Source organism: Pleuronectes platessa, chromosome 2 (genome assembly GCF_947347685.1).
Source record: "Pleuronectes platessa chromosome 2, fPlePla1.1, whole genome shotgun sequence".
In the NCBI taxonomy this organism is placed as follows: Eukaryota; Metazoa; Chordata; class Actinopteri; order Pleuronectiformes; family Pleuronectidae; genus Pleuronectes; species Pleuronectes platessa.
In genome coordinates this window covers 14560858-14575379 of record NC_070627.1, presented here as the reverse complement: position 1 = coordinate 14575379, position 14522 = coordinate 14560858, and the positions used below count along the sequence as shown (strand labels likewise).

At 41.7% G+C, this 14522-nt stretch overlaps 2 protein-coding genes across 6 annotated transcripts in view; both read right to left on the bottom strand.

Annotated features, from left to right (window-relative positions):
* LOC128456093 (AMP deaminase 2) overlaps positions 1–5387 on the bottom strand; it is a 28210-nt gene extending 22823 nt beyond the window's left edge. Inside the window, exons 1-2 of one of the 5 annotated variants that reach the window (XM_053440164.1) lie at positions 5257–5387; positions 4849–4903 (exon numbers count right to left, since the gene is read on the bottom strand). In XM_053440164.1, coding sequence (XP_053296139.1) covers positions 4849–4858 — 10 coding nt within the window. In that variant the 5' untranslated portion in view covers positions 4859–4903; positions 5257–5387. Of the gene's footprint in view, positions 1–1873; positions 2244–4848; positions 5128–5256 lie in introns of those variants that run through there. The other 4 variants (XM_053440173.1, XM_053440143.1, XM_053440150.1 and 1 more) reach the window with 4 other exon arrangements.
* Positions 5388–9352: 3965 nt separating this feature from the next.
* On the bottom strand, positions 9353–10756 carry LOC128456141 (G-protein coupled receptor 61-like). The gene has a single exon (XM_053440212.1). It carries the CDS (start codon positions 10754–10756, stop codon positions 9353–9355), a length of 1404 nt encoding a protein of 467 aa, XP_053296187.1.
* Between the last annotated feature and the right edge of the window lie 3766 nt (positions 10757–14522).

The window sequence follows — 14522 nt, the reverse complement described above, 5'->3', positions numbered from 1 at the left end:
ATATATCACGTCATATACTTTCGCCTGCACAGCGATGCAATTATATATTCTGCTTCATGTGATGCCATGAGGGTCCAGTGGGGGAGAGCAGCCTGCAGGCAGAGACAGATTCCTGCAGATGAGAAAACTGACTGAGCTTCAATCACTGTTTCCACCAGTAAATCCACGCCGACACTTAAAAAAAGAGATCTGTCACAAATAAATAAGAATATATTTGGACAAAAATGTAACTTCTGAGGTTCTTGAAAAGACAGATGCCACAGAGCTGAGCTATTTCTGGTGATGCTGCAAGAATGAACAGAGGGAATGTTGAAGCCTCCAGTTCATTGGTTCAAACGGCTAGAGTTGCATCGACGGTGGATTTTTCTACTGCGGCAATTTGGCATCAAGAATGCGAATAGGAACGGCGTGGTCAGATGGTGGAACTATAATGGGAAGCCTACATGTGGCTCTTATGATGGACTGGGAGTGCAGAGGGCTCAGCCAAGCGACTAATTGAGAGGACTTAAATGACTGCATGGATGGAGAGACCTCTAAGTTATTTATGACTGCAGCAAAGACAGGCTTTCTCAGCAAATACAATATACTGTGTGTCGACGTGAGTTACTGCTGGAGATCTGCTGTAGCGTCCAAACCCTCAACGTTTGTGCCACTCTGGCTGCAGCTTCAAATTAAATCAATATTAACATTTAATTACTGCGCAGATAAATCGCTGGTCCAGCTTTGTAGTTTCTGTCCACAGAGACCTGTTAGTAAGAACTTCAAAAGGTGATCACAGAGCTAGCATTATTTGGCCCGACTCCTATCACGCTGCAAGGTCCATCAAACACCCTGTCAACTGAAACTAGCATAACATTGACATACCATATCCCAGAGAGAGGAAGGCCTGTTGTGATAAATATGTTCTATCAATGTCAACAGCACGCAAAACTTAATATGTCATATTAATCCTGTAACTAATAACCATAATTATATATGCATGTAATAAAAGTAGCTAAATCCAAATAATCAAATTGGCATCTCGAAACTATAAAAAAAAAATTGTGACGAGCTGCAATTTTTTTTAATTTAACACAAATTTGCAATTGTTGTTATATATGGGATGTTGATTGAATATTATAGGGTTGATAAAATGCTAATAAACCTTTGCTGAAGTAGCAAACACTCAGATCCACCACTGACATCATAATATTACAACGTCACTGCATATTCTCCTGACCAAAAAGTACGAGGACATTTTCGTCACGATGACACGAATGAAGATAAAACGACCTCACTGCTCTGTCTGAACCGAGCTGATAAGAGAAGGAGAGACCATCACCAGTAGATGGCTGATGAACAGGAGGGCAGAGGGGCCACATTAAGGGGTGAGCTTCTCACGTCTCTTTTAGAGAGAGCTGAACTTTTTCAAATTAAAATGCTAAATATTTTTAAGTCATACCTCACCAGTAACAAGGGTAGCAACTGACTGACTAGATGGGCTCTGAGTGCTCTAGTCCAGGTGGACATTTCATACACTCAACAATGAACTGGTTAATCAAAAATATAATAATATTAGTAATTACGAATAGATTAGCACAGTTTCATGAGTATTATTTGAAAAAATATTCCTAAAGCGATATGTGCATTACAATTACAGTTTTAGCATTCACGCTGAATGCTAAATAAATGAAATCAAAGCTTTAAACCAAAACGTACACAAACTAAAGTTGTAGCAACATCTGTAAACTCATATCTCAGTGTTATTGCTCATTGTGGAGCAGCATCAATTCTTCAATATCACAACAAAAGCATCTGTGTATTTTCCCGAACCTTCATTCATGAAACAAGCATTATCTCTCTCTTTCTAAGGGATCCACTCACACCCACTCACCAGGAATGGTGGTGCTCTGCAGACTCCCCCTTTTGCGAAAGGGGGATTTAGGTTTAGGCTTCCCTTGTCCATTGGAGGTGGAGGAAGAGGATGACATCTTGCCAGTTGTGCTCTTGCTATCACTGGAGCAGTAAGAGTCAGAGCGGCGCAGTGGCCAGCAGAGGGAGGGAGGGGCTCTAATGCTGGAGCTCTGTCTCATGGTGGGGCAGAGGGGAGGCAGGAACCATACTGGGCTGGAAGACGCTCCACTGCAGAGCTGGCTCCTCCTCCCAGCCAACAGCAGATCGGCCGGCGTGCTGCACAGTGACGAGCTGAGAGGCAGCCTGAGGCTTCCCCAGCCCCTGCTGAGGGCCATCCTCCTTGGTTGCCCTAGCAACCTGGGCACAAGCCTCGTGTAGCCAATGCAGTGAAAAGCAGCCACAGAGGAGGGCAACCCAGATCCCAGTGTGTAACTAGCATCACAGCCAGCGAGCCTGAACACTGACTACACCCCGCCAGCTGAGTGCCAAGGTGAGCGAAGGACAAAAGTTTTTTCCATTCATCTAAAAATAACAATCAGATCCTGTGATTGTGTGCTCAGCCAAAGGAAGTGGAACAAACACAGTGGATCCAAGATGATAAGTGCCGAAAAATGGCAAAGAATAAGCAATGGTCGGTGTGGATAAGCAGTGAAAGCAGATAAGCGTGTAAGCTGACTGGTGAACTCCCAATGTTCTTTGCTGGAAAATTCTGAGGGGAGACAGAGTGAGCCTAAACACACAAAGGAGAGACCCGCCTGACATAAAGTATTATAAATAGTGACAACCAATGCCCAGCGAGCAGCAACCCCTGTAAGGAGTACAGTCCGCTCACTACTCTCTTTCATCTAGTTCCTGTAGTGAAGGAACATTTATAATTGTCAATACACACTAACATATACAAGTACAGAAACCACACACACTTTCAAAGTTAGCAGACCCTGATCAAGAAAACAAAAAGGGGATATTAGCTTTTCCTGACACTTCTTCATTTTGTGCCACTGACACGTCATATTAAACAAACTCATATCAAACTCTATGAACGGTTCATCAAACATTTTCTTGTCTGGGTTCTTATGAGCACTCATTTGACTTTTCAAAATACAACATTTTTTGATTTGATTTCCAGGGGCATACATTAAATAAAATGTTGTTTATGAATCTATATTTTAAAACTGTATTGCATCTACTGTTATTACTGATTTTGGAAGACAGACTGGTGAATATCTCAAAAGTGAGTTCCAGAGCATCTGGATTCCATTACTACACAGAGAAGTCATAAACACGTGTAAAGACCCCCATCTAGTGGTAGAAGAAAATATGGTCTCCTCTGAGAACAAGATTTCTGTTACATCATCTACATCTCCTCAGCACAAAAAAATGTCAAACTATTCATACAGTTTTTCAACTATAATCCTCTGACAAAACAACTAGGACTTCACGGAAGTAACAAAGCAGATTAAGATGTTCAGACACAGTTGTTATGTTAGCTTTACTATAATCAATCTGAGAAACACAACAATCTATAACTATAGTTATTCTTTATAATAAAAGATCTGCATCTTGCAAAGAGATTACATCTTGTTGGCAACAGACAAAATAGTTTGAAGTCCAAATCTTTCTTTGCCAACTTTGATAAAGTCTAGTTTCTGAGTGTCTCCAGCTTCTTCTGAAATCTGACCTGCTTTTTGAGGAAGATGACTCATCATCTGGTGCAGTAACAGCAGAAAATGATAATAACGGACGCTTACTTTAGTCTAAAAGAAAAAAACATCACTACCCCATAAATATTTCCTGCATTCTGATAAAACGAGAAACCTTACCAGGAAACACGAGGCGATTATTCCTCCCTGTTAGTTATGGTATTTGCCTCTGCTGCTTAAGCTCTCTGTCAGCACACCCGTTAGCCAAAAACGAGACCACTGTGCATATCACCAGCTGCTTGTTCCTTTTCTTCATTCCTTGGAAAGTTAAGGAGTTCAGTTATTTTATTGCAGCGACCCAAAAATAATTGCTTATTCTTTCTTTCCATCTAAAGCCATCTGAGAAGTAATGCATAAAGAATAAAACTGCATCCAACCAAACAGAACAAAGTATATTTTTCCCTAATTAGATTAAACCGCACACAACTTGCATACAGATGTTGTCTTTACCAAGCCTATGCATAAGAATAAATAAGTATCATGCAGCATATTGCAACAAAATAAAAGTCATTGCATCTATTAGCAAGACTTCTGCTAATCGCCAAACACTACTGGATGAAGGGGATTTCTGATGAACTCCTGCACCCAACTGTTTCCAACAAAAACCTGTGACCTGTGCATGGTGGCATTGTTCTACTTTAACACTGAAAATGAATAAACACAATAAACATCGTAAAGTTAGGGCGCCAAAATAAAACAAAATACATTATTATAGCAAAAGAAAATAGGTCCAATATTCAGTGAGAAGGTATAAGACATAATCGATCTACTTCAGACTTTTATCCAGTCTTTGTCATTTTTTGCCTTTCCAGCCCTCGGCCTGTTATTGTCTCTCGGGGGAAACAAAAGTAACTTAAAATGATAAAATGTGGGTGTTTATAGCTTCACATTAAATGATTGTCTCTAAACTTTAGTTTACATGGTTTGCAGGTAATACATACACTGTCCTTACTTTTTTTATAATCGTTTGAATGAGTTTTTTTAAACTATTTTTCTGTGTCAGTTCAGGGCAGTGAACTGATTCTTGACCCGTTTGTTATTATTATGCTCTTGTGTCTCATATTTTTTGTGAAACTCGGGATTAACAAAGTATCTTCCTATCTATCTATCTATCTATCTATGTGATGATGCTGCGTCACTCAGTCCTGCTGTGGCTCAGACTGAGGTTGTGTTGTTGTTTTGTGACACTGACTCAGTGTGTGTGTTGTGTGATGGTTGACAGATGTTAGCACCGTGTCCCCGCTGGTTCACTCACCACCGGACATGTTGAGGAGCAGCTCGTAGCAGGTGCACACAGGAGAGATGTCCGCCTGAAAACACACAGTGACAACACTGTACTGTGAGTTTGTGTTAGTCCGTTAGCTACTAAGCTAGCCAGCTGAACCACGGAGCTTCCTCCTCGACAGTTTCCTTATTGTTTCTGGGAAGTTCCACACAAGCGGCTATTGTTTATTTTCACATAGCTAACACGCTTCTCCTTAGCTGAAGTTACACCGACTAGTTAGTCAAATAGTTAGCTGTTCACTAGCGTTCGTTAAACATGTGACAGTGAAACGTCAACAATAAGTCACTTGATTAGTCAGTTATAATATCGGTCAACTCGATGTACTAACTAATAAACATTAGTAAAAGTTAGCCTGAGCTAACAAAGCGTCGTGTTCACCTTTCGCTCAGCTGCGCAGGTTTTTGTTTGAATTTTGTTTTGATGTAAATTCAGTTTTTTCCCAAAACTCTGAGAGGCGCCGCCTGCTGTGTCCAGAGGTGAACACACACACACACACACACACACACACACACACAGAGAGAGACAAGATTCACTGAGGCTTGCTAAAGTCACAGTCTCCTATAACTGTAGTTTAATAGTTTTATATATAAGTGACAGTAAAGGTCCAATTATATCTGTCCCCTTTGTATCCCAACATGCTCATTATGGGGAATTGAAGTTTCCTTTCTGCCGGATCTGGGCCACAAATAAGCTGTATTAACACCACGTCTATCCAAGGGAGTGATTTCAAATGTTCCCTCCAGCTGAATGCTCACGTCTCACTTGTTTATCCTGGTTTACGCTCGAGACTCTTTACCTCCACTGACAGTCATACTGTTCCTGTCCTGTATCTTATTATAGGCCCTTCAAATCCTTTAACAAGCCATGTCCTACATTTAACAACATCCTTTGTAGGAAAATATCGTCTAGTGGCCGTTAGTTTTTATCTTGACACATGACACGTGCCAGTTAATCAAAAGCTAGGGTTTTGCAATTTAAAAGCTAGTAAAACAAGATGTAAGTATATTAACATTTTACAACATATATACAATTTAGGAAAATAATAAGGAGATAATGTAAGGTGTGCATCAATCTAAGTATTCTAAGATTATATGGAAATAACAAAAAGGTCATTCTAACCAACAGCAAATGAAGGATTATTTCAGTTCAGTTTGTGACAAAATAACAAAGTGTCAGCTCTGGTTAAGTTGAGATAATATATTTTAAGAATTCACACACATGAGTGTCTTGTTGGATTCCGAATAGAGCAAGCTCCTCCCACCACCCACCAGCGCTCTGAGAAATGTCACTAGGTATAATTGCCATGGGGATGGCAGAGCCTGACAAAGCTGGGGGCGGCTTGACTGAGGTCCATCGTAAAGGTGTGAGGCCTATCTATCTATCTATCTATCTATCTATCTATCTATCTATCTATCTCTCTATCTGTCTATCTATCTGTAAAATTATGAGAGTGCATCGTAAATGTTTTACAAACATAGAAAGTCTTTATTACATCTGCATCTCTCACTCATGTTTTAGCCATGTTTTTTTTCTACACACATTCATTTCATTGCAGTACAATGGAAGTTGTTTTAGTTCAATCACAGCATTTAAAAAAAAAAAACAATGAAATCGTAACACAAACATTCAAAGTCATTCACAGTTTGGGATATTTAGAAGTGATGAAAAGGAGGGATCGAGCTCAGTGAGCTTTAATTCGGTTTTGGCTTTGCCACTCAAAGGAATCTGTAAAAAAAATCTTAATAACCCTGTGTCCATATTAATAAAGGATCTGTTGTTTCAGTCATACATCTCCACACACAGTTTATCATCTGAATCCCTAACTATTTGCTATAAAGTACAAATTCCTCTCATCATCAAACTCAAGCTAAAAAACATAGCAAAATCTGAACCTTCATTTCTAATAAAAGCTCAACAAGAAACCACATCGTTTTGAGGCCTTGTCTTCACTACTGTGGATGTTTTTTTGAACGGATATTTTCCCCTCCGTTTAAAAAAAAATATCTCTCACCTCAAACTTTCTTTTTATAAATATTTCCGTCCAGATGGGAACACAGAAATGACAACAAGCATGTCGATAGAGTCTACATCGACAATCCGTCAAAGACCAGAGAAGAGCATTGTGAAGATGCTCAGTGAGCTGTTCTCCTGTCAACCAGTATGTAAAGCTCAACAGCGCGGTTCCAGAAGTAAAAATACCATTCCTGTTCTTAATAGAGTTTTTTTAATGAGCCATTATATTTTAACCATCCATCAAAGTAGATTTACCACAAACTACAAGACCGTGAAACGATGTTATATGCTCCTGTAGACAAGTCTGTTTGATATCAACTGCGTTTTAGGAAAAACATGTTTTAGGCGCAATGTCAAGGAGAAATACTAAACTACCCACCATCCTCCAGAGTAATAGCAAAGGCTTTGATTAGTGGAGCTTGCTGCATAGAACTTGTAAACCATGAAAATCACGTTGGGTTGGATCAGATGGGTCAGTGTTACATTGCGTTTAGCACAGAGCAACCATGATTTCTCTTTCTAACATGCTGTGTTTCTTTTTATTTTGGAGATGAGGGTAAGAGCCTGATTGAGTGAAAATGACAACTTAAAGATTAAATTCAAGTAGAAGCATGCTAGAAGTCATTGGAAAGGGATCGTTTGCAATGGTTGATGGGATGTGTAGTGCCTACACAGTCTTGTACCCTTTGAGTTTTCTATTTTACAATATTTGTTTTGTTCCGTATCAAATGTTGTACGGTCATGATTCAATTGGTAGCTCGTTGGTCCGGTTCCAGGCTTTAAGTATTTTTAGAAGGATTTTCTGAAACGTCAATGAAGAAAATGCATTACTTCAGGAACCAGAGTTCTAAAAGTGGCCGGTCACTGTTATATTCTATATTCGCCATTGCTGTTCATACTACATTGCTGGTCATACTACAAAGCAACAGTGGACATGCGTAAGCTGTGATGCCATCCCAGAGTTTGGAAGGTGTTTGTAAAAAGCTTTTGCGACTTTAAACACCATTTGTGTGAGGAACAAGAGATCAAAAAGAGACTGAAAAGGAAAAGGTAAAATATATTCATTAGTGTGGACAGGGCCTTAGTCTCCTTACAACATTAGAATAGTGTGCAGGAGTCACACTTGACATGGAACTGCCCATGGGCTGCTGATTAATTTCCCAGCATCTGAGGTCCTGTAAAACCCCTGATGAGCACGGTAGTCAAAGAATCATGTATTCTCCTTCCTGGATAAAAACTTTCCACAGCTGAAAAACACACAAAGAAGGCAGCTACTGCATACGTGTCAAAATACATCAGCCTCCTTGAGATGAAACTAATGACAAATACTTACACTTACTTATAATTTTTTTTTTTAAAGGAAAATGGGTGTGTCCAATTGCAACACACAGCCCAAACTTATACAGTTTTACTAAACATAACAAACAGTTAGGTACATTTAACATAATGCAAAAATTAGGATAATTTTTTTAATGCAATGCAGTGCATCAATAGAATACTGGTTATTAAGGTCTGTATCCAAATATACTGTTAAATACATCACATGGCAGAAAGCTTGGTGACCCGTAAGAGATTAAACCCACACCCTAAACCGAGTCACAACAGATCTGGTTTTGTAGGAAATTAAAGAAGAATGATTGGACCCTCACCAAAAGAAAAGGAGAACAAAATTCTGAAGATTGTCTGTTAACAACTTTTCGTGATTCAATGAGAGTTAGGCCACAATATGTTTGCCTCCTAATCTAATATGATCAGATTGGTTTAAGGGTTAGAGTAGCGTTATCACTGATGAACACCAATCGATTTGAATCGATCAATTCTCATTCTCCTCCAATGGACACACACAAATTAATTTTTGTATTTTCTTGTCGTCCTCTCTGATGTCATTTTTCTTGCAGTAATTTACAAAATTCTTTCTAAAAATGTTCAAATTGACACAGTCTCAAAATGATTGAATCAACGGTTATGAACATGTTGGTGTCTTTAGGCAAATCGTCCTATAGCAGAACATCACCAGTGTATTTAAGCATGTGCTGATTCATCCAAGATCAAAAGAGATATTCTTAAAACGTTTAGTACAAGTACTAGTTGCTCTTACATGTTATTTTTAATTTTAAGAAGTTACATCAGTGTTAATTCACTGAGACATTTACTGTACAGAGCTGAGCGATTGTGTGGTAGGCCAAAATGCAGTTGTGTTTTGTTTTTTTATCTATTTCCCTGGTCATGAGCAACAGGCAGAAATAAATTTTAAACAAATGCATTTGACTGTATCACAGTGACTAGATGAAATCTGATGAGGCAAAGTGCAGCGATTCAACGATACAATTATAAAGTCATTTCACTGAGCGACCTGCTGGACAGCTCTCAGTAGAAATAGAAAAGGCATGTTTTCCTGAAACACTTTACATCTGAATGACCCAAATGATACTTAATTTTAGGAAAGAAAGACATTAATAACTTAGTTTTCTGTATACATATGGTTGTTTTTCCCCTGTTCATTCTCAATAATCTCTGAAGTCTCCTCTGCAATTTGTCCAGGGATACGGAAATCAATGGGTATGGGCTGTGCTGGCTCAAGTGGTTGGGACGGTGTCACAGGGCAGCAGGCCTCCCCCTTTGGGCTGGAGGTGCTGTGAGAGTTTTGAGGATCCAAGTTGCAGCCGGTACCCTGAAGAAACTGGAGGAAATTCTCCTCGATGGATCCTTCGCGGCTGGGCAGTCTGTCCTCGATGTCGATCCCTGCTCGACGAAACAGGCAGGGAAGATGTTTGCCCAGCTCCTCCCGGATCTGTCTGTTGAGGCAGCCGTAGAAGAAGGGATTGGAGGTGAAGCAGAAGTAGCCGATCCAGGTGACCACTTCCTCCAGAGAGGCCAGTGCAGCTGGAGGGCTGGCAGCCAGTGCTGAATACAGGTGGAAAGTAAAGTAGGGCAGCCAGCAACAGAGGAATTGCCCCCCGACTGCCGCTAACACAGCTGCAGCCTTTCCTCCCCCAAAGGGGCGCTGTGGAGTCGCTCTGTCTGTCCCTGTCCCCGTCCCAGAGCTGGTAACCATAGTGGAACGGCTGCTGAGTGACTCTGACCGCTGGCGACGAGGAGTGTCCATCCAGGTTGGCAGAGGCCCGTGTTGCATGGCAGCTACCCGAGCCACTTTAAAGACATTGCAGTACACCACAAGAATGACCAGAATTGGACACAGGAAATACACCAGGGTGAAGAGGACCATAAAGGCCAAGCGGTTTGACCCTCCCCCCGTCCAGTGCAGTGAGCAGCGCCTGTGACCCTGAGCAGGGGGAGATGGGACTGCCCCACTTCCTCCTCCTCCAACCCCACTACTCTCCAGAAGCGGCGTTCTTCCACCTTGCAAGAACCAGGCAAGCAGCGGCAGCGCAGACATGGCCAGGGCTTTGACCCATATCCCCACGAGCACTGACGCTACCAGGCCAACAGTCATCTTTACTTCATATCGCATGGGGTGCATGATGTAATAATAACGCTCCACATTGATGACAGAGATGGAGAGGATGGCAGCGCTGACCAGGCACACACTGAGAAAGAGGTAGCTCCTGCACAGGGCCTCCCCGAAGAACGCCCGGCTGGAAAGCATACCAAGGGGCATCAGCACCAGGGCTGCCAGCAGATCCACCACGCACAGGTGGAAGACAAAGGCAAACTTGTGGAGCTGTGGCGCCTTGGCAATGACCAACATTACGGCCGCGTTACCCACCACCGCCAGCAGATCCATGAGCAGCATGGCTAGCAGGGCTAGCGACTGGGACAGAGCCCAGCCCTCGGGCAGAGAGGAGGCAGACATGTTGGATACGAGCTGTGGAGGCGAGTGGGAGGAGTTCCACATCGGTTCCATTGAAAGGTGGGACAAGGCGGGCGGGCAGGATCAGTCACAGGCCCATCACCCATCCTTCAAAGCCAGGAAGTACGGCCAGAAAGCAGCGGCTTGGAAACGAGGTCAAAAGCTGCCTGGTCTTCTGCAGTAAGAGGATGTGCCTGTCTGGAGGTTTAGAGCTTATGATTCATGCCCTTTTATAAAAATCTTCAAGTCTGCGATCGGTTACAAGCCAACCTAAAAACAGGAGAGAAACATGGGAAAATAAACGGTGAGTGTTTATTACAATTTGTATTCATTCCAATGCCTTTATTGTCAATGCACAGTGTCCCAGTGGAAAAAATAGAAAGATACAGACAAGTAGAGACATTACAGTCTATAAATATAAATACAAAAATCTAAAATTAAAACACTAGGTTAGTTATATATAGTTATATTGGACATGATCATATTGCACACTTAGACAATCCTGGCTGGTGATGGCCTTTACAGATGCAGTGGCTTTTTTATTTTTGTTATGTATTCATGTCATAGGCAACCTCTTATTAGCACTTCTGGGTCATATGAACTAATCCAACCAATCAGGTTGCTCATGCTAATGAAGATTTATAAAATCCCCCTCAACTTCTCTGATCCCTGTTCAGGCCATCTAGCTAATAATAATAATCCAATACAAGCACTCAAACCAATCAACTCAATTCATTACACATTTTTCAACCTATTTAGTAATATGCTGACAGAGCTGCAGGATATGAACTATCCTAAATCATGATGCAAGTTGAGCTACTTGAACATAACCTGGTTCATTTATCTGCAGTCATCACTTTGAAAATGCATTTTGACAATCAACTCGTACTCTTAGAAGATGCATATATGTTTTTTTTTTACATCGCATCCAGTCTGGACTTCTCATGCACACATCCTGTCAATGCATGGATCCAAGCTAATTCCCCCAAAACATTCATAACAGACCTTTTCCATAACATCCTCACCAGATGCGTGGACTCATATAGAAATACGTATACACTGAGGGTTTAATCTTAGACAGTGGTTGGCTGCTACTCCGAAAGAAATAAACAGTCGTCAAATGCAGGGAGGCCTCATAAGTATGTTCCCCATATATGTGTATGTCCAAATTCAATGTGTGAGGTTTTGACACGACATGAGGTCTGCCACTACCACTGAGGAAGGATGAGTGGATTTATTGTTTCAGCTGGGAAAGCTTAGGGTATTCGAAGGGTTACCGAGGCTGGCTGCATATTAACTGTGCCTATAGCTGTAACAGGCAACAAACAGACATGGGTGGCTGCTGCTGTATATATGTCAGATCAAGCAAAAACCCATTTGCCTGCTGCAATGAGTTCTCGAGATGTAACCAAAGCCCAGGTTGTTCTGTCTACATTGATAATGGCACGAATCAGGCTAAAACCTGAGCTCTAACCTCCCTCCTCACCTGAGAATGGTTTCCCTCAGTGAGCAGTGTCTCTAAATCCCACATAGGGGTATTACCAATTCACTTCAACCCTCCTGTCTGGTTTAGTCATGTCTTAACGCCTACTCATTTTTATATATTAATCATTAATGCATTTACACCCACTCTATAAATCAAGGGCCACGGTTTATACATCACATTCCAGATTTGATCTATTGCTTGCGCTCGACAGAATATACTCAGCCGATAAGAAGAAGAAGAGGTGGATGAGAACAAGTAGGAAAATGTGGAGAGGATAAGGTTTGCGTGATGGTAAGAAACAGAGAGAGGGAGAGGGAGAGAGAGAGAGAAGAAGGCAAGATAGCATTATGTTCCTGGATCAGAGTATTCCCTGCTACAGCTGTCTGCAGCTTTGGTCTCTGAGGATGAAAACCTGCTTCAGCTCCCACTGCTGAGGCACACAGTGGACATCAATCACTCTACCTTGTGAATGCTGCTGAGGTTCTCGCCACTGCAAGAGCTCGTTTCCCTTCTCGTACCTTCATCTGCCTCGTGCATCCTCCTCCCTGGATGGCTACAGCTGTGGCGGGCGAGGATGCATCTGAAGCGATGCTGATGTAAATGTTTGCAAAGCTGAGACACCAGCTCACTCTCTGCCTCATCCCCCCCCCCCCCCCCCCCCCCCCCCCCACACTCCCCCCCCTCCCCCCCATCCACTCACACACAGTGACTGCAGAGATGGAGCAGGAGGCAGTGAGAAATAACGTCCTAGAGCTGCTGCCTTTGCAGGGTCCTAGTGTCCAGAGTGTATTATTATTACTCCTTAAGAAATAAGGAAATTGATATGAGGGAAATATTGTTGTTATTAGCATGAAAATATATATTTGGCTGACATACTCAGCTCAAACAGCTGAGCGTTATTGGATGTGTGGCTGAGTGATGCTGCATTCAAACACTGTCTGCAGAATCAGAAAGAAAAGGAAGACCACCCATTATTAAGCCCCGGGACTGTTTGAGCATTATTCCAACATGATTACTTCCCCCTCCAAACAGAAAAAATTTGGATACTTGTTAGCCTATGTGTTAAGTATCTTGTAGCAGTTTGTTGACAAGCTGAATTGATTCATTTTGTATTTTGTTTAGATGTCACTGCCGGGGATTGTCTCTTTGCAGCTGTGTTGCCAGACACTTATGTGTTTAGTTTTTTCACTAAGCGGGGGCAGACTTGAAAGAAGCTCAAGACTAATAAGATGTCACATTGCAGACCTAAACCTGAAAGTTTGTTAAATTCCCTATTCGTGTTTGATTTAGGTATATAGAATCGCACTTAGTAGAGCACCTACCTCCACCAAGGCCCAACAACCATCTAAAATTCTGTCAAGCTGCTACATTTATTACTCCTAAACATTCCTGATTTTCTTCATCTCAGATCAATAAATTATTCTCTGAGGAATCCACGGATATGTTGTAAAACCCCCAAGTGAAAAAAAAAATCCTGGATCTGACCCCTGAAATGGATCAGCCCGAAATTGAATTTGTTCTTTGATCTGTGTAGCATCCTCCGTCCAGTTGTTTGTGTGTGATGCTGCTAATTATCAGACAAACAAGGAAACGCCAATGAAATCACAACCTCCTTGGTGGAGGTGATAAAATGACTTCTCCTCACCCTAAACCAAGCATCCCTGTAAGGCCACCATGTAATCATGAGGATCAAACAGTGGTTTCCTACTTTTTTCAGATTGAATTCTGACCTGTTTTCCATTGTGTGACATGCCCCTTGTTTATTTGTTGTAGAAATATTCAGGGATAAATGGTCAATCTCTTTCCTATACGCTTAACACACAGCCTCCGAGTGAACTCTCAGTGTGCACTCATAAATCCCTGCATGTGAAAAAACGCTCCACCAACCTCCTATCGAATTGCTTTCTTCTTGTTCCTCTCCCAATTCATTTATTTCTGTCAGCCAGCGATGATTAAAGTAGTAATTTCATGGATTAAAGTGTGCTCCAGTACGAGATTCACTGAGACTGTGAGGCATTGATTAGGCCTCAGCCTCCACAATCCCAGCTCCTCAAACTGGGGCTCCTGTTGCCACGGTGATCTTTTTCATATACAGTCCATCTCATTGCTCTGTCTGCAGAGGACAATGAAATCTGGGCTATTACGGGTAGGGCTACTCTGCTGAAGGAGCAGGCAGTGGAGCTGCAGAGTCCTGGATAGTTTTTCATTTGCATTTGTAAGGTTCCCCCCCGTGATAACACGTGTAAGATTTGCATTTCATGGAGATGAGGCCTTGCACCTCTTTAACCGCTAAAAAGCATTTTTATACATTTTCAGCACCTCTCATGAATTGAT

What these genes read in the sequence shown, in the direction of transcription:
- LOC128456141 (XM_053440212.1), bottom strand. Translation starts at nt 10,756, where the DNA reads ATGGAACCGATGTGGAACTCCTCCCACTCGCCTCCACAGCTCGTATCC.